Below are 20,255 nucleotides of genomic sequence, written 5' to 3' on the forward strand. Positions count from 1 at the left end.
GGTAGGAGGCTAAATTGATACAGGTATCTCATCTGTTAACAAATATGCATACCCTATGATTTGGAAATTCTGCTTCAGGAATTTCCTCTGGCTTAGAGAAACACTTGGAAATATGCACATGCACACGTATATATGGGTGTTCATTGGAGCATTGTTTATAACAGTGAAAATCTAGGCAGTCTAAATGTTCAACAGTGGAGAACAGCTAACTTATTATTCAGCACCTTCCAAAGAATGCTGAAGTTCTGACAAGAAATGATCTGTAATCTTCTGTATTCCATGCCATCAGGGTTCACTGGACCTAATTTCAGCTTAGAGTTCTTTAAAGGTCTTCCAAAGAACAAAGAGACAATTTACCTTTTTTTTTTTTTAAAGGAAAATAAAATTTATTCTGTCTTGCATTTACCAGATGGGTCCATTGGACCCTTTTATAAATCAAAGATGCATTTTGGGATCTTTAATGATTTTTATCTTGCTTATATCTGGAATGCTTTACTATTTCATCATCCTAGGAATGATTTCATCACTGTTTGTCAATTTTTCCCAGTATGCTGTAAAAGTCTAAAATAAGAAGGAAGCTGGAGAATGATGATACAAAATTAAGATAGAAATCACTGTCACATCATTCTTCATTTTTCTCATTGTATTTTCCGAAGAGTTATATCATCTTTCAAGAAGGTATATAAGAAGACTGGAGATGCCACTCTTGTAGTTTGCTTCTAACTTTGAGTGAACACAGTTGAGAACTCAGAATTTTTCATTTCTCACCCATAATAGCAAAGAAAAAAAAACTGATGGGAGACATTTCATTGTTACTGGGTTATTCAAAAGATGAATGTGAAGAGAAAGATAGCAGTGCTCTAGATACTAATGATGGTGGTGAAATTTCTGGTGTAAACAAAATCTCAGATTATGAGTGTGTGGATAATAATATCCTAGGTGCACTCTCTCCAACTCAAGAATTAGTGTGTGAGTAATTTATTTGTGAGGGCAAAATGAAATGTAGTATTCTTATCCAGTTTGTTATTCCAAAGGAAACACACAGCATGCAATACTTAGTGACAAGAAACAGGACCATCCTGTTTTGCTATAAGGACGTCTGGGAGTATTCTTTTATGATATTTGTGCGCTAAAATTTACTTGATGCTGTTTGCTGGTGGATAGGTGCTGAAGGCAGGAGATTGAAAGAAAATCGATGATATAAAATAAAAATACTCATTTGATTGATAATTCTAATTGTATTTATAAACGTAAGTGCAAAAATGTTTTGCAGTTATGGAACAAAGAAGATGGCTTGTCTTCTCTTTTACAAAATTAGGAGCTTTAAAAGATTTCAAAAAATTCTTCAAACATTGCATTTTTGTTGCAAGTGGTAAAAGAATCAGAAATAATGATAAGCTAAAACCTATTAGAAATGTATTGAAATCTAGAATTAGTATTTATAAATGAATATGGTCCAGGTACATGCATGACAGCTTATGAACAGTTATTTACATTCACAGTGTGTTGCCCATTCCAGGTATATATGCCTTCAAAACCAGGAAAATATAGAATAAAAATTTGAGATTTGCTGTATTTGAATTCTTACTAAAATTTGTCATGATTTTTTTCACTATTCTTTTATTTGCAGTTCTACAAATTACTTGTAAAATGACTTACAAATATTTAAAAAAGAAATGAAAGAGTCCATTGGACCCATATGGTAAATGGTGAAATCTGCCTTTTATATGTATTGAGGAATATTAAGGGGGAAAAAAAGTAGTTGTGGAATGATATCTTACAGTATGATTCTTTTTTTTTTTAAGAAGAAATCACAAAGCAATACAATGAGTGTATATAAATTTAAATGCAGAGAAGAAGGTTGGAAAGAGTAGACTCCAAACTGCTCTCAGTGGTAACCTCTGGGGAGGAGACTGAGAGAAGGACAGTGCTCACAAGAGCTTGGATAGATAAAGCTATAGATAAAAAGAGAAAGATAAAACCTTAAAAAACAAAACCAGCAAAGCAAACAAACATTTTTTTATATCAAAAAAAGTGAAAGATACTAAAGACCATATAAAGATGTTTTAATTAAACAGAATATGAAAATTTTAGGTCCTTCTGTTCCCAAGTCCAACACACAATTTTTATTAATGTAATAATTAAATCTAGAAATAATTTTGCCTGATTTTCTTTATTTTGCTTATTACTAAAAATGATTTAAGTAGTAATAATCTGAACTGTAAATTTTATTAATGAAAATATTTTAGAGAATAGTAGAAAAATAAAAAGGATCTTATAAAGGTAGTTACGGAGCCATCATAAGACTCTGCTAAACTTTGTGCTTCAGAGCACTATAATTATAATAATTGTCTTTCCAATTCTGATTCTACAGTTGAAATTTAACTTTTATACTCAAAGACTTATTCTGAACATATGTTCTTAAAGTCCATGTTTAAGGTTTTGTTGTGTGTCTGACAGACTGGCCACAAAAATTTTCATGCTCTTAGAGATTTTTTTAAAGCCTGTTTCGTTGCCTTGTAAATTGAAACATGCTTCTTTTCGCAGACCAACTCTACAAGAAGAAAGGAAAATCATAATAAAAAATGGCCGGCACCCTGTGATTGACGTGCTGCTGGGAGAACAGGACCAGTATGTTCCCAATAGTACAAATTTGTTGGTAAGTACCACATCATGGCCAAAAATAAGTGAAAGATGGTAACACTAATCTCAAACTTTTAAATACCAAATAATGTTTTAAAAATTTACACAAGTTTTACCTTAGGCTTTAAATCAACTAATCCTTGGCTGTAGTTTTATATTCACCACCAACTATGGAATCAGTGCTATTTCCAATGAAAGACTATCTATAGAGGGAACAATTTAGCAACTAGAGGATTAGCCTTAATTAGTTATCCTTGGTAATCCAGGGAAAATATTTTATATGTATAAATGCTCGCAGATGCTAATGGGGTAGAATCATACCATGGTTTTGCAGATTCCTGTTGGTGTATAGTATAGGCTTTGTCTTGTGCCCTACTGTTTTCAAACATTCTGTTAAAGAATCACAGATGCTTCAGCTGATTTCAATGATAAGAATTTTTGTTATATGGGCTAGAGTTCTCTTATACTACATTAATGATTTAAAATACCTATTCATTTAACACATACTTACTGAGTTCCTATTTAGCCCCAGGTAGTGAAGCAGAGTATTAGGACAGAGAGTGGGAAGCAAGACAGAAATATCCCTGCCCTTAGAGAGCCGGTGGTCTAGCAGAGAAGATAGTTTATTACAATACAGCTTGGTCAGGCTAGGGTATGGGAGACCAGGTGTCATGGAGCACGTAGCAGGTTGACCTAACCCGATGTAGGGGGAGCATTTGCGAAGTTTCCCAGGGATGAAATATTGACTGAAGAGAGTGAGTCACTGCAGGCCAGGGAAATGGAGAGGAGTATTCCAGGTCAGAAACCAGCATGGTAGAGTCTGGGAGTGAGACAGGGTGGGTTCAGGGAACTGAAAGATGTTGAGGAAGGTTGGGACATAGAGTGTAAAGAAAAAAGTGTCAGAAATAAGGAAGAGGCCAATTTGTTTAAAGCCATGTTAAGGAATTTAGATTTTTTTTTTTCCCTAAAGGATTGAGAATACTAGCAAGAGAATGATTAAAGCTGGGGGAAAAAGTGAACTCTGTGTGTGTGTCTGTGTGTGTGTGTGTGTGTGTGTGTGTGTTAGTGTGTTACATAGAATTACATTGTCAAAGATAAACAGAGCTGTATACTACCACACACTAATTAAAGTGGCAAGGGTGGTTTTATTCAGTAATATTGCATAGGGAAAAGAGTCCAGCTTGAACTGAATTCAACTTCAGTTTGTACAGAGGTGACTGGGTGTCTTAAAGGGAGAATGAGGGAGTAGGGAGGAGTGGTGGGCGTGGGCAGGTTCAAGGAAGTGGGAACAGAAAAATTGAGAAAGGGGTTTGGTTAGTGTGAGACCCTTCTGGGTTTATTAACTGGCAACTGTTGCTAATACCCTCCCACAGGGACTGAGAAGGACAGTGAGAGTTATCTCCATGAATGTTTGCATTTCAATGAATGGTTGCATTTCAATGTTTGCATTTCACACAGCTCTAGGTGGTAGAAGATTTACCTCTTAGAGGGGCAGAGAAAGGATTTATAATTGCAAGCTCTCTGAAGTAACTGCTCTAAGAGAAGGTTCGGGGTCTATCTGCCTATCACCACGTTTTGGCTGGAACAAGTATAAATTCTCTCTTGGCAGTGTTGTGCTTTTGTAGGCAGGCACTTTAAGGGGGACTGGGGTCATCCCAAGAATGCAGCCTTGAGCAGTTAGAAGCTCTGCTGGCTTTTGTTCTGGTCTCTTAGTGGGGAGGGTAAATGAAGTCATTTGTGCTGAGAGGGTTGCAGTTGTTATAGGCCAAGGTTGTGGCCTAGTCAAGAAGAGGGCTCAGAAGAGCCTGACTAGAGTTTAGTCAAGGAGGGAGTCTTTGTCAACACAGAGGAAAATTATCTGGTGATGAGATGAAAGAATTAATATGTAGGGAATAGTTAAGTGAGAGAGATTGTATCAGAGAATGAGATGCGTGACTTCAAGATTTCAGAGGTAGTGTTCTGGGTGAGGGCAAGATCCTAGGTATGGCCATGGAAGGTGAGTAGCGGAAGTGGAGAAGGTCTTCGGAGACGAGGAGATCAGGGAACAGCATTTGAGAAAAAGGCAACCATATGCACATTGAAATCGTCTAAAACAACAGGATTTGTAGTGGAAGGTGAAGGTGGTCCAGGTGTCAGAGATTGTGAGGGATGGAGACTGGTGACCTGGAGGTGGATGTAGATGCCTGTGGTGAAGACAAGTAGAGATGGTAAAGCCCTGAGGAAGCAGATATGGGAGAACGTTTGAACCCTGAGATACATGTGACAGGATGTGGCAAAAAACTCATCCTTGAAATGAGAGGACTGCAGGGGAATAACGGCCAGCTCTCAGTCTAAGTCAACGTGTGAAGGAAATGTTAAGCAAGGAAGTTAGAAACATAGAAGTATTGGGGAATTTTTCAGAGGATAGTGAGAAAATTGAAATGTAGGGGAGCAGTTGGAAATTAGGTCAGAGAAAGGAAGCCCAGGAGAGCAAGGGAGTTGGGAATATCACAGAGTATTCCATCTTGGGCTGTGAGCAAGGGTGACAGAGATGTGAGCCTGGTGAATTTGGTTGACCACAAGGGTGGTGAGTGAAAGGAAATGCTTTGAATTACATCAAGTTTAACGATACATTCTGATATTGCCGACTAAAAAAATGCATGCACAGTGTGAGAGTTGTGAGTTGAGTTTTATGTGGGACAAAATGAGGGCTTTAGCCTGGGAGACAGCATTTCAGATAGCTCTGAGAAACTGCTCCGAAGAGGTAGGGGGAAGGTCAGTGTTACGTATGACTTCAGTGAAGGGGGTGCATGCAGTCAAGTGCACGTTTTCGCGGAGGCTTGCTGCTAGTCACGAGGAGCAGATGTCACCATGAAAGATTTTAGTGCTTTTCTAGATATGAGGAGATGCAAGAATTGGGCTCAGAATGTCCTCCTGAAAACACCTAACTATCTGAAGGCCTGTTCTGCCAGTTTTTCCCAGAGCACAGAGTGCCTCATTCCTGATCTCCACCCTGAAATCCTTCCAGGGTGTGTTGAAGGTCAGTGGTTGCAGTGGTTTGTGACTTAGTCCTTGTAGAGGCAGATGGCGAGTGGCAATTTTTCGTTGGCAGTATCATCCAAAGACTTGTAGGAGTACATAACCAGATCCCCAGTGCCTGTAAACATGTTTATTCTCATTAGGGAATTTGTAAGTTACTTAATTTATCAAACCAAGTTAATAAGTACCTGGAAGTACTTATTACAGGAAGTCTCTGTGAACATAAGAATTTCTTTTTCAGTTTCCATAATACCAGTAGGGTGTAACTTTTCTTGAGAAAGTAATAGAGTTGTACCATATAGTACCTTGGTTTACTTATAAATCACTTGAAGCATCATTTCCTATCCCCCAAAACACCAATCAAGTATGTTATTCTTGACATTGAATTTGTTTTTTCCTTTTTTATTCTTTTTTCCCCTATCTTTTAAGTAATGTATTACACTATTTAAAAAAGCAAGATTTGAGAAACTAAATTAGCCTAATCACAGGAATGTTTCAAAGAAACGTTGAACTCTTACTTTTAAAATTTTACAAAATAAGTGGAGTGATTTATTCCAGCAAGCACCTCAGAATATTCCAGAATATTCATTTCTTTTACATATGCTTTTTCTAACTTGAGTAGGAGTTGATACAGAACTGTTGCTATGGTGAAGTGCATTCTTTTTTGCAGGGTATAAATTTCTATATAGGGATACTGTTGAAAAAGAACTTACTATGTAAAACTCAATTTTAAATATTTTATAGGTGTTAATTATAAAATACACTCTGAAAATAATTTCCTGAAAGTCAAGTGGCATCGTTGCTTTTGATAGTCATGTAATTTTAAGAAATGGTCTTTTGCACATGTAATTATACTTTTCTGGATTCTGTATTATATGAACTCATTGTAATGCTTCTAAACAAGCCAACTTACTGCCCGCTTTTCCTCAACCGGTTTTAAGAATACTCATTTTTTTTCACATCTCACAATCTTGCATTGATTTATGAAATTTTTACTAGCATTGTTTTATGAATATTTTATTCTTACAGATTTTGACACAGTTACTTTGTGTCAATATTATGCTTGATTTCAGGCTTACAAAGAAGAGACACAATACCTCTCTAATTTGGTGGGAGATAGATCCAATTAAATTAACACTGATGGAGTACTTATAAAGGCTATGAGGGAACTAACGGATTATCCAGTAGAAAAATTGGCAACAGATTTCAACAGGCATTTCACAGTAGAGGATATCCGAATGGTCAATAAACAAACTAACATTTTTTTTTAACCTGCTACATTGGGTTTTCTGGCAGGAATGTAACAAAGAATCAAATAGAAAGGAACTGTGACTTTGAGGTGCTTGTGGGACATTTGGTGGAGATCCCAATGTGAAGGTGGATATAAAAGCCAGGTGAGAGGGCTGAGCTGGATTTAGGGATTTAAGAATCATCATGATGCATGTACAGGGAGTTTAGATTCTGGGTCCGTCACTCAGAGAGATTGTATAAAAATGTAAAGAAGGCTGAAGAAAAAGCCCTCTCAGGCATGACATAGAAGAGTCATTTCACTGAAAGTGGGTTTAGCTGAAGAGAATTTTTCAAGTATCTTTTAAATATATCCCTACCTAATTTTTAGCATTCAGTTATTGTTTCATCTGAACATCAAAAAAAATAGAAATACAAAAAATTAAAAAAAACAAGGTGCTATTGTATATTCCTTTTTATCCTTTAAGACCTGGCTCTGCCTCCTCTTCTAGGAAACCTTGTTTGGCTTCTGCAAGCATAATTGAAAGGAATACGCTTTTAAACCCTCCCTTTTTGGTTCCCATCCCTGACTCATTACATAATCTGAGTATTTGTAGACTTAGCAGCCACTGAATCTGCCCACCTCCAGTTTATTCTCCACTCTGCAGCCACAGGGCTTTTCCTAACCTGTCATATCACTCCCTTATTTGAATTAATGCTTAAAATTCCAGTCGTATAGTTCCCAACGTACTGCGCCACTAAGGGACTTGGCAGATGGTCTTCCCTCTGCCTAGAATGTCATCTTCCCCTCTTCCCCCACACCGTCCGCACCCACCTCCCACACACCCACCTCCCACCCCACATGCCCTCCAGCTCCTGCTTTTCTTTAAGTCTGGTCCTGGTGTCACATCCCGCACTAATGCTTCCCTACCAAAGCTGGGATGGGTACCCCTGTCACATACCCACAACACTCTGTATTTCTCCCCAGTTTAGTCTTTATGCCACTAAATTGTAATTGCCTTTTTTTGGTTTGTGTTTCCCAGTGGATTATAAGCTTGAAGAGAACGGGGACTTTGCTTCTCTGCTTTAGTTATAATCCTACTGTCAATCACGGCTCTCTGGCACCTAGCAGGCATCTAATCAGATTTGTTAAATAAGGATTAACTTGAAGTCTTGAGCAGTCTCCAAGTCTTACTCCAAATCTGTGCTTTTTTCTTCTTCACAAAATGTTATTTTTCAGGATGTTATATGGGAAGTTCACAACTTACGCAGTAATTATACTGTAGAACTAGAAAGGGACATTAGGGATCATTTAGTGTAACCACCTCTTCATGCTTGTGAGTAAACCAAGGCCCAGAAAGGGGAGTTGACTGCCAGGGGTTAAGTTGAATAGTCTTGAACTATTTCCCAAAACATGAAAGTATGCTAAGGCAAGCCAGTGCTTTCCAACCTTTTTCACTTCGCAGCACACCAACAAAATGATGCTAGTGCTGGTACACTGGCATAAAAGGAGAAGGAAAAGGTTGCTCGGAGAAAAAGGAGGTTGTCCTGGGAGCTCTGACTGCCCCAGCTCCACCTGCCACTTTGAGGGTCAGCATCTTGGAACACCTGTAACCTGTGAAGCAGACCAAGACAGTTTGCCAAGACATACTGTTACCAACCAGGGTTCTTAGCCTCCTTAATCAATAGAAATTGATAAGAGGCCAAACAAGAAATTCAGGCAAGGCTTTACTGGGGCCCCTGCCTCAGCAAGGAGGAGCGAGAACAAGCAACAGGTTCTCTGGCTCACTCAGGGAGGCCAAGCTGGTTCCTTATATGGGGTGAGGGTAGGGGTGTGTCCAAGGGATGGGCTGGAGAGTGGCTTAGGGGGTTTGCCCACCCCTTTGGTGGTGCTGTATGCAGGGGGCATGCTCAGTACCCTGCTTTTGCTCCCGGCTCTTCAGAAGTGGCAGTTCAGTTTTTGGTCTCTTTGTATGTTGTTATCCAAAATTTACCCCAACTGCTCATTCATGCAGTTGTTTTTAGTCTCATATAGTTTCTTTGTATTTTGTTTCTCGAGGAGACATTTGTCCAGGTGCAAGCACTGCAGCAAAGGGTCCCAGGTCCCAGCCTGTCTCAGTACTGCTTGGGAAATGCCACCATAACCCACAGCAGTCTCAGGATTGCTTACTTTTTAAACCAAATGACTTCGTAATGGATGGATTTTTTTTATAGCAATCCAAGGTGGAGTTTTTAGTTCGTTTGTGGTTTTTGTTTTTGTTTTTTTAAATATAAATAATATAAATTTACCTTTTTGGGAGGGAGAAAGGGAAAAGTGTGGTTGGTGGCTTCTAAATTTGTAAGAGGGAGGAAAATGAGTCAAATACGCACAGCAGGAAGATTCCCAGGAAGTGCTCGAACCCTGTGGATCTCTGTAACCCAAGGGAAATGCAGAGCCCAAGTATTCTAGAGTGGGGCAGGATGGACACTAGAATCCTGGTCACAGTTTCTTACCCTGAGATCAAGAAGGTGCCTTAGAACCTACTACCTTGTGGGCACATAGTAGGAGCTCACATATTTGTTACAAGAATGATACTTGAAACTAGTCAAGTTGAGGTAGTGTGGGAGGAGAGCAAAGACCACAAACTTTCCATTTCCTCTCTTCTCCCAGAACAAATACTCCCAGAAATGCTTGTTTTGCCTATATAAATGTTAAAAGTAAGAGTGATTACAATAATGTGCATACCCTGTTGACTTTGTACCTAATGACAGAGCAGAGCAACAATAATGCATACCATAAAATATGTTTGAGTTGTAAACTTAATTTAATTCTATGGCCAGATTATTCTCATGATTCTGCTATAAATGTGTTTTCTTTTTAATTGAAGTATAGTTGACTTACAGTATTATATTAATTTCAGGTGTACAATATATTGATTCAGTATTTTTATAGATTATTCTCCATTTAAAGTTGTTACAAAATAATAGCTATATTTCCCTGTGCTATACAATAGCCTTGTAGTTTATTTATTTTACACATAGTAATTTGTATCTCTTAATTCCCTACACCTATCTTGCCATTCCCCTGTTCCCTCTCCCCACTGGTAACCACTAGTTTGTTCTCTATATCTGTGAGTCAATTTCTATTCTATTATATTCCTTCGTTTGCTTTACTTTTTAGATTCCACATGTAAGTGGTAACATAAAATATTTGTCTTTCTCTGTCTGACTTATTTTACTAAGTGTAATACTCTCTAGGTCCATCCACATTGTTACAAATGGCAGAATTTCATTCTTTTTTATGGCTTAGTGTTATTCCATTTTATATATATATATATATATATATATATATATATATACACCACATCTTCTTTATCCATTCGTCTGTTGATGGACACTTAGGTCTCTTCCATATCTTGGCTATTGTAAATAATGCTGCTGTGAACATTGTGGTGCATGAATCTTTTCAAACTAGTGTTTTTTTGTTTTCTTCAGATGCATACCCAGCAGTGGAATTGCTGGATCATATGGTAGTTTTATTTTTAGTTTTTTGAGGAACCTCCATACTATTTTCCATAGTGGCTACACCAATTTACACTCCCACCAACAGTGTAAATGGGTTGCCTTTTTCAGCATCCTCACCAATATTTTTTATTTGTAGACTTTTTGATGATAGCCATTCTGACAGCTGTGAGGTGATATCTCATTGTGGTTTTGATTTGCATTTCTCTAATGATTAGTGATGTTGAGCATCTTTTCATGTGCCTGTTGGCCATCTGTATATCTTCTTTGGAAAACTGTCTCTTCAGGTCTTCTGCCCAATTTTTAATGCGGTTGTTTGTGTTTTTGATGCTGAGTTGTTTATATATTTTGTATATTAATTCCTTATTGGTCATATCATTTGTAAATATTTTCTCCCATTCAGTAAGTTGTCGTTTTGTTGATGGTTTTCTGTGCTGTGCAAAAGCTTTTAGGTTTAATTAGGTCCCATTTGTTTCTTTTGGCTTCTGTTTCTTTTGCTTTAGGAAACTGATCCCCAAAAATACTGCTATGATTTATGGAGTTTTATGGTTTCAGATCTTTAATTCATTTTGAGTTTATTTTTATATATGTTGTCATAAAGTGTTACAATTTCATTCTTTTAAATGTAGTTGTTCAGTTTTCCCAGCACCACCTATTGAAGAGATTGTCTTTTCTCCATTGTATATTCTTGTCTCCTTTGTTGTAAATTAATTGATCATTAGTGTATGGGTTTATTTCAGTGCTCTCCACTCTGTTCCATTGATCTTTGTGTCTGTTTTTGTGCCAGTACCATGCTGTGTTGATTACTGTAGCTTTGTAGTATTGTCTGAAGTCTGGGAGGGTGATACCTCCAGCTTTGTTCTCTTTTGTCAAGATTGCTTTGGCAACTAGGGGTCTTTTATGGTTCCATATAAATTTTAACGTTATTTGTTCTAGTTCTGTGAAAAATGTCATGGGTATTTTGATAGGAATTGCATTAAATCTGCAGATTGCTTTGGGTATTATGGACATTTTAACAATATTTTTTCCAGTCCATGAACACGGGATATCTTTCCATTTCTTTGTATCACCTTCATTTTCCTTCATTAATGTTTTATAGATTTCAGAGTATAGGTCTTTCAGTTCCTTGGTTAGGTTTATTCCTAGGTATTTTTTTCTTTTTGATGCGATGTTAAATGGATTGTTTTCTTGCTTTTCTCTTTCTGATAGTTCACTATTGGTGTATAGAAAAGCAACTGATTTTTTTATATTAGTCTTGTATCTTGCAACTTTACTGAATTCATTTATTAGTTTTAATAGTTTTTTTGTGGAGACTTTAGGGTTTCCTATATATAGTATTATGTCATCTGCAAATCGTGACAGTTTTACTTATTTTCTTCCAATTTGGATGCCTTTTATTTGTTTTTCTTGTGTGATTGCTGTGGCTTGGTCTTCCAATATTATGTTAAATAGAAGTGGTGAGAATTGTCATCCTTGTCTTGTTCCTGATTTTAGAGGGGAAGCTTTTAGCTTTTCACTGTTGAGTATAATGTTAGCTGTGGGTTTATCATATATGGCCTTTATTATGTTGAGGTATGTTCCCTATATACCTACTTTGTTTTTATCATGAATGGATTTTGTCAAATGCTTTTTCTGTGTCTATTGAGATGATCATGTGATTTTTATCCTTCCTTTTGTTAATGTGGTACATCACATTGATTTTGTGAATATTGAGTCATCCTTAATCCCCTGAAATAAATCCAACTTGATCATGGTATATGACCCTTTTTATATATTGTTGGATTTGGTTTGCTAATATTTTATTGAGGATTTTGGCATCTATATTCATCTTAGATATTGGACTATAATTTTCTTTTCTTTTTTTGTAGTGTCTTTGATTTTGGTATCAGGGTAATGGTGGCCTCATAGAATGAATTTGGGAGTGTCTGTCATCTTAAGTTTTTTTTGGAATAGTTTGAGAAAGGTAGGTATTTGCTCTTCTGTGTATGTTTGGTAGAATTCCCCTTTGAAGCCATCTGGTCTGGACTTTTGTTCACTGAGAGGTTTTTTAAATTACAAATTCAATTTCACTACCAGTAATTATATGTTCAATTTCACTCCTAGTGATCATTTGTTCAGATTTCTTCTTGATTCAGTTTGGAAGGTTGTCTCTTTCTAGAAATTTGTCCATTTCTTCTAGGTTGTCCATTTTGTTGGCATATAACTGTTCATAGTATTCTCCTATGATTTTTTGTATATCTGTGATAGCAATTATTATTTCTCTTCTTATTTATTTGGGCCTTCTCTCTTTTTTTTCCTTAATGAGGTTTATCAATTTTGTTTATCTTTTCAAAAAATCAGCTCTTGGTTTCATTGATCTTTTCTATTTTGGGGAGGGTGGTTGTCTCTATTTTATTCATTTCCTCTCTGATCTGTATTATTTCCTTCCTTCTTCTGACTTTGACCTTTGTTCTTCTTTTTCTAATTCCTTTAGATGGTACGTTAGCTTGTTTATGTAACATTTTTCTTGTTTCTTGAGGTAGGTGTGTATTGCCATAAACATACCTCTTGTAGCTGCTCTTGCTACATCCTATAGATTTTGGAGTGTTGCATTTCCATTTTCATTTGTCTCAAGGTATTTTCTGATTACCTCTTTGATTCCTTCATTGATCCATTGGTGTCTTAGTAGCATGTTGTTTAGTCTCTGTGTGTTTGTGCTTCTCCCATTTTTCTTCCTATAATTGAGTTTTAGTTTCATATGGTTGTGATTGAGAAATGCTTGATATAATTTCTACCCTCTTAAGTTTGTTGAGGCTTATTTTATGGCCTAGCATGAGAACATTCCATGTGCAGTTGAAAAGAATGTGTATTCTACTGCTTTTGCATAGAATGTCCTGTAGATATTAAGCCCAGTTGGTCTAATGTGTCATTGGAGACACTGTTTCCTAATTGATTTTCTGTCTGAATGATCTGTGCATCGATGTAAGTGGGTGTTAAAGTTCCCTACTGTTATTATATTATTGTCAATTTCTCCTTTTATGTCTGTTAGTATTTGCTTTATATACTTAGGTGCTCCTCTATTAGGTTTATATATGTTAGTGAGTATTATAGCCTCTTCTTGTATTGATTCCTTTATCACTATATAATGCCCTTTTTTGTGTGTTTTGTTATAGACATTGTTTTAGAGTCTATTTTGTCTGATATAAATATTGCTACCTCCACTTTCTTGTTGTTTTATTAGCATGAAATACCTTCTTCCCACCCTGACTTTCAGTCTGTGTTTCTTTAGCTCTGAAGTAAGTCTCCTGTATATAGATGTGTCCTTTTAAAAAAAATCTCAGTAGCCACACTATGTCTTTTGACTGGAGCATTTAGTTCATTGACATTTAAAGTGATTATTGATAGGTATGTACTTATTGGCATTGCCATTTTGTTACTTGTTTTCCGGTTGTTTTTGTAGTTCTTCTCTGTTCTTTTATTATTATTTTAGTTGCTTCCCTTTTGGCTTGATGATTTTTCTTTAGTGGTATGCTTGTGTTCTTTTCTCTCTAGTTTTTGTTTATTTATTGTAGGTTTTTGATTTATGGTTACCTTGGGATTTATTTATGTTGACCTATAACTATATCTACTTGTTTTAAATTGGTAGTCATTTAAGTTCAAACACATTCTAAAAGATGTGTTTGAACAATTTTTTACTCCCCCGTTAGAGGACAGTGGGAATGAAAAGTCCCACCCAACTGAGAAGGCATCTTGAGACCAAACGATGAGGGAGGCAGCCCCATATAATCAATGGGTCACTTTATTATAGGGTAACTTACTCACAGGGTGCAATTGGGATTGAGGAGACAGTGATACGGAGACATTCGTAGGTGCAGTCTGCACTGCCGAGGGACCATTGAGACAACTTTATAATTGACCTAGGGTGTGGGGGATAGGTGCTTGGAAACAGAATGTGCATTCCTAAATTAAATTTATGAATGGGTAACTAGTCTTGTGGGCACTAGGAATATATCAGTGAAGGTTTTCATCATTGTTTGGGGACTAACAGAGCATAGAGGCCACTTGATCCTAATTATTATTAAACAATATCTGTTAACTCAAAGCCCTTAATGACAGAGAAGTGATTTACTGCATAGTACAGTCCTGGGTAGTGTCAGTGGAAGGACAGGAGGGACTCTAAGGGCCCAAGATGGCATCAGTTAGCCTAACAGCTATATATCCCCTCTCCCACATTTTGTGTTTTTGATGTCATATTTTACATTTTCATGTTTATCCCTTTATGGTTGTTAATTGTAGTTATAGTTCCTTCTACAATTTTTTGTCTTTTAATCTCATACTAACTTATTTAAGTGGTTGATCCTCAGCTTTTACCATATATTTGCCTTTACTAGTGGGATTTTCCTTCTCTATAGATACTTACTTCATGTTATAGTCTCTTCCACTTAGAGAAGACCTTTTAACAGTTCTTTTAGGGTAGCTTTAGTATTGATAAACTCTTAGTTTTTGCTTGTCTGAGAAGTTCTTTATCTCTCCTTCAGTTCTAAATGATAATCTTGCTAGGTAGGTTATCCTAGTTTGCAGGTTTTTCTTTTTCAGCACTTTAAAAATATCATACCACTCCCTACTGGCCTGCAAACTTTCTGCAGAAAAATCAGCTGATAACGTTATGGGAGTTCCCTTATATATGACTGTTTTTCTCTTGATGACTTTAGAATTCTCTCTTTAACTTTTGCCATTTTAATTATGGTATATCTTAGGGTGGGTCTATTTGGATTCATCTTGTTAGGGAGTCTCTGTGCTTCCTATACCTGATTATCTGTTTCATTCTTCAGGTTCAGGAAGTTTTCAGCCATAATTTGATCAAATATATTTTTGACCCCTTTTTCTCTCTCTTCTCCTTCTGGGACCCCTATAATGCAAATGTTGGTTTGCTTGATGATGTCTTAGAAGTCCCTTAAACAGTTCTCATTTTTTAAATTTGTTTTTCTTTTTGTTCTTCTGATTGGGTGATTTCCATTATTCTATCTTCCAAATCACTTGTGCATTCTTCTGTATCACCTAGTCTGCTATTAATTCCTTCTAGTATGTTTTTCATTTCAGTTATTCTTAAGTTCTGACTGGTTCTTTTTTATACTTTCTTGGTCCTTGTTACAATTCACACTGTGTTCCTCTATTCTTTTCCCTAATTCAGTTAGCATGCTTATTACTAATGCTTTAAACTCTTTATCTGGCAAATTACTTATTTCTGTTTCCTTAGTTGTTTTCTCAGAGGTTTTCTCTTGTTCTTTTGATTGAAACAAATTCCTTTGTCTTATTATTTTACTTAACTTTCTCTGTCTGTGTGAAATTAGGTGAAACAGTTACCTGTTGTGGTCTTGAAGGGGTATTCCTTGTGTGGGAGCAACTTATATAATCTGAATGTGCCCAGTGCCTTTGGTGGGAGAGCTAGATCTCACGTGAGCATGAGTCACATCTTTCCCCAGGGTGTGCTAGAAGCCATCACCTTGGTAGGCAATGGGATTGGAGGTGGAAGGCCCAGGGCCAGAGCCAGGTGAGAGCTGGAGCTTCTCCTCTGCTCTGTGGCCAACACCACCCTATTGGGGGCAGGGGCAGGTCCCAAGGTACAGGAGCAGAAGCCCTGAGAGTTGGGTCCAAGCTGGCTCCATTCCCTCAAAGTGTGTGCTCTTGTTCTCCCTGCTCCCGGCACCAGTACCCTCATCCCAGCAGGGAGCGGTGCTGGAGCAAGAGGGTCTGGGTGTTGCCTCAGCCACTGTCGGATCCTGAGACTGCTTCTGATGTGCTGCCTCTGTAAGTGCCAGTAACGGCTGCCCCTGCCCTGTTCATATGCTGTTCCCAGTCTGAGCCGCCTTTTTGCTTTACAACTGAGCACTCCCCTCGGCTGCTGCAGCTCTCACCCTAGTGTGGAACTGCGCCGTAGAGCAGGCGGGGCCGTTGTGGGCACTTGGCCTAGATCTGGGCACGGGCTGCGGTGGTCCTGGCCACAGTCAAAGCCCAGGACCACTTCTGATGTGCTGTTTCTGTCAGCACCAGTAATGGCTGCTCTTACCCCATTCAGATGCCATTCTGGGTCTGGGCTGGCAGTCCCTTGCAAGTGAGCATTCTCCTCAGCTGCAGCAGCACTCACCCTCGCATGGAGCTGTGTCACGAAGCAGGTGGGGCCTGAGCGGGTGCTTGGTTCAGACTAGGGCATGTGCTGGAGTGGTCGCAGGAAACCTTCCAGAGTCCAGTGTAGTTTCAATTTGCTTTCTGCACCTTGTTTCAAGAGTACGGAAGTTTGTGTGCACTCTTCGTGAACGTTGTCTAGGTTTCTTTCAGCCTTCCTGTTGGTCCCACTGGCTTTCTAACCAGCTAAGGGGACTCTTCTTCCCTGTGTTGGACCCCAGGCCTGGGGCGCCCAATATGTGGCCTGAACCGCTCACTCCCCAGGGAGGATCCCCCTTCTCTTCTATGTCCTTTCCCAGGGTCATATGTCCTGACCTGATTGCTTCTCTTCCCTTCCTACCTGATTCTTTGTGGATCTTTCTTTTTATTTATTTATTTTTGTTTAAAAAAATATTTTTTATTGAAATGTAGTTGATTTACAGTGTTTCAGGTATACAGCAAAGTGATTCAGTTATATATATATACATATATGTATATATATTCTTTTTTGGATAATTTTTTGTAATAGGTTATTAGAAGATACTGAAAATAGTTCCCTGTGCTATACAGTAGGTCCCTGTTTTTTATGTATTTTATATATAGTAGTGTGTATCTGTTAATCCCAAATTCCCAATTTATCCCCACCACCCCTTCCCCTTTGGAACCATAAGTTTGTTTTCTGCATCTGTGAGTCTATTTCTGTTTTGTAAATAAGTTCATTTGTATCCTTTTTTTTGATTCTCTCTGTGGATCTTTCTTACAGCTTTGGTTGTACAAGAGTCTTTCTGCCAGTTTCCAGTTTATCCTCAGTGAGAATCACTATAAATGTGTTTTTCACATAGCATGATCATCATATATTGTTAATGATTGGAGGAAATATTAATGGCATTTGAATGTTATTTTCTATCACTTCTGTCTTCTTGTGCTCCTTTCTTCCTGGATAAACTGCTTTTTTTTTTTTTTTCTTTTTCTAAATCAACAGTTTTTTTGAAAACCCTTTTTTTAATTAATTTTTTTTATTGGTGTATAGTGGATTAACTAATGTTGTGTTAGTTTCTGCTGTACAGCAAAGTGAGTCAGTTATACATACACATATATCCACTCTTCTAGATTCTATTTCCATACAGGTCCTTTCAGAGAATTGAATAGAGTTCCCTTGCTAGGTTCTTCTTCTTCTTATTATTATTATTTATCTGTTCTATATATAGTAGTGTGTATATGTAGGTTCTTTTTTTTTTAACATCTTTATTGGAGTATAATTGCTTTACAATGGTGTGTTAGTTTCTGCTTTATAACAAAGTGAATCAGTTATACATATACATATGTTCCCGTATCTCTTCCCTCTTGTGTGTAGGTTCTTATTATTTATCTATTCTATATATAGTAGTGTGTATATGTCAATCCCAGTCTCCCAATTTATCGCCCCCCTTCCCCCCCGCCAGGAACCACAAGTTTATTTTCTACATCTGTGACTCAACTTCTGTTTTGAAAATAGGTTCATTTATACCATTTCTTTAGATTCCACATATAAGTGATATCATGATATTTGTTTTTCTCTTTCTGACTTACTTCACTCTGACAGTCTCTAGGTCCATCCACATCTCTACAAATGACCCAATTTCTTTCCTTTTTATGGCTGAGTAATATTCCATTGTATGTATATACCACATCTTCTTTATCCATTCCTCCGTTGATGGACATTTAGGTTGCTTCCATGTCCTGGCTATTGTAAATAGAGCTGCAGTGAACACTGGGGTGCATGCATCCTTTTCAGTTATGTTTTCCTCTAGATGTATGCCCAGGAATGGGATTGCTGGATCACATGGTAGCTCTATTTTTAGTTTTTTAAGGAACCTCCATACTGTTCTCCATAGTGGCTGTATCAATTTACATTCCCACCAACAGTGCAAGAGGGTTCCCTTTTCTCCACACCCTCTCCAGCATTTATTGTTTCTAGATTTTTTGATGATGGTCATTCTGACCAGTGTGAAGTGATACCTCATTGTATCACTGTACAGAAAATTAGGTGATACTCAAGTCTTGGAAATTAACATTGAACATTAACATTGAACAATTTTAGCTTTTTTTTTTTTTTTTTTTTCTGCTATGCATCTCCTGACTTCAGGGATATTCTGACTGATCATCGCTGTAGTTTACCCAGTGAGAAATCCAATGAGGTATGAGGTATACCTCATTGTAGTTTTGATTTGCATTTCTCTAATAATTAGTGATGTTGAGCATCTTTTCATGTGCCTCTTGGCCATCTGTATGTCTTCTTTGGAGAAATGTCTGTTTAGATCTTCCACCCACTTTTTGATTGGGTTGTGTTTTTTTTGATATTGAGCTGTGTGAGCTCTTTGTATATTTTGGAGATAAATCCCTTGTCTGTCGCTTCATTTGCAAATATTTTCTCCCATTCTCTTTCGTTCACTCAGAGGTGGATCAAAAAAGATCTTGCTGCAATTTATGTCAGAGAGTGTTCTGCCTATGTTTTCCTCTAAGAGTTTTATAGTATCCTGTCTTACATTTAGGTCTTTAATCCATTTTGAGTTTATTTTGTGTATGGTGTTAGAGAATGTTCTAATTTCTTTTTTTTTTTTTTTACACGTAGCTGTTCAGTTTTCTCAGTGCCATTTATTGAAGAGACTGTCTTTTCTCCATTGTATATTCTTGCTTCCTTCACCATAGATTAAAAATATGGAACACTTCATGAATTTTCTTGTCAAGGATAACTGCTTTTTAAAGTGTTCTGACCTGTGCAGAATGTTCCTCTTCTCTTTTCCTGTCTCTTACTCATCTCCAGTGATTGAACTACTCAGCCTTCAAGACCCAAAATATGCTACTGCCTCCTTAGAGCCTTCCCCATCACTGTGGCCAGAAATAATTTCTTTCTATTCTAGCACTTTCTCTATTCCTTTTTTAAAAAATTCTTATCGTGTACTACTTTTTGGTACATGAGTGTAGTGGGAAAGTGCCTGACTGATGGGAGATGTAAATTCAAATCCTGCTCTGCTGTTAGTTTACTGTCATCTCAGATAGGCCACCATACTCGCTGGGTCTTGATTTCTTCATCTATAAAATGAAAGGGTTGGGCAGAGTAACAACTAGCTCTCAGTGGAACGTAAATTGGAAAGCATGTAGATGTTGGAAGGATTTGGACTTTTATCTTGGTATCTCACCGTACAGCCTGTACTTCTCTCCAGCCTCATTCTCCCCCTTTCTGTTTGGAGTTTGCCTTGGGTTAAAAGTGCAGGGATTTGGCTGAGAGCTTGTCTGGACGAAGCTTTCACTGAGGAGTCTCTTACTGTAACGTGCCACTGATTGACGTTTTCAGGGAATAAAACACTTTGATACCGTTGAACTTTTTCAGCAGTCTGCAACTATTATAAAAGTAGTTCTACCGTGATTCCTTTTTTTTTTTTTTTTTTCTCGGTACGCGGGCCTCTCACCTCTGTGGCCTCTCCCGTTGCGGAGCACAGGCTCCGGACGCGCAGGCCCAGCGGCCATGGCTCACAGGCCCAGCCGCTCTGCGGCATGTGCGATCTTCCTGGACCGGGGCACGAACCCGTGTCCCCTGCATCGGCAGGCGGACTCTCAATCACTGCGCCACCAGGGAAGCCCTACCATGATTCTTTTAAAAGGATAGATGTCAACATCTGTACTTGTCAAGGAAGAAAGCAGTTTTTGCAGAAAATTAGGTGATACTCAAGTCTTGGAAATTAACA

General features: G+C 37.7%; 1 protein-coding gene across 1 annotated transcript in view; it reads left to right on the plus strand.

Moving 5' to 3' along the window:
• The window catches only part of MSH3 (mutS homolog 3), a 183,074-nt gene that overhangs the window by 118,942 nt on the left and 43,877 nt on the right, over positions 1–20,255 (plus strand). Inside the window, exon 19 of the mRNA XM_065874063.1 lies at positions 2,548–2,659. Coding sequence (XP_065730135.1) covers positions 2,548–2,659 — 112 coding nt within the window. The remainder of the gene's footprint in view (positions 1–2,547; positions 2,660–20,255) is intronic.

The sequence above is a fragment of the Phocoena phocoena genome, chromosome 3, assembly GCF_963924675.1.
Source record: "Phocoena phocoena chromosome 3, mPhoPho1.1, whole genome shotgun sequence".
Classification (NCBI taxonomy): Eukaryota; Metazoa; Chordata; class Mammalia; order Artiodactyla; family Phocoenidae; genus Phocoena; species Phocoena phocoena.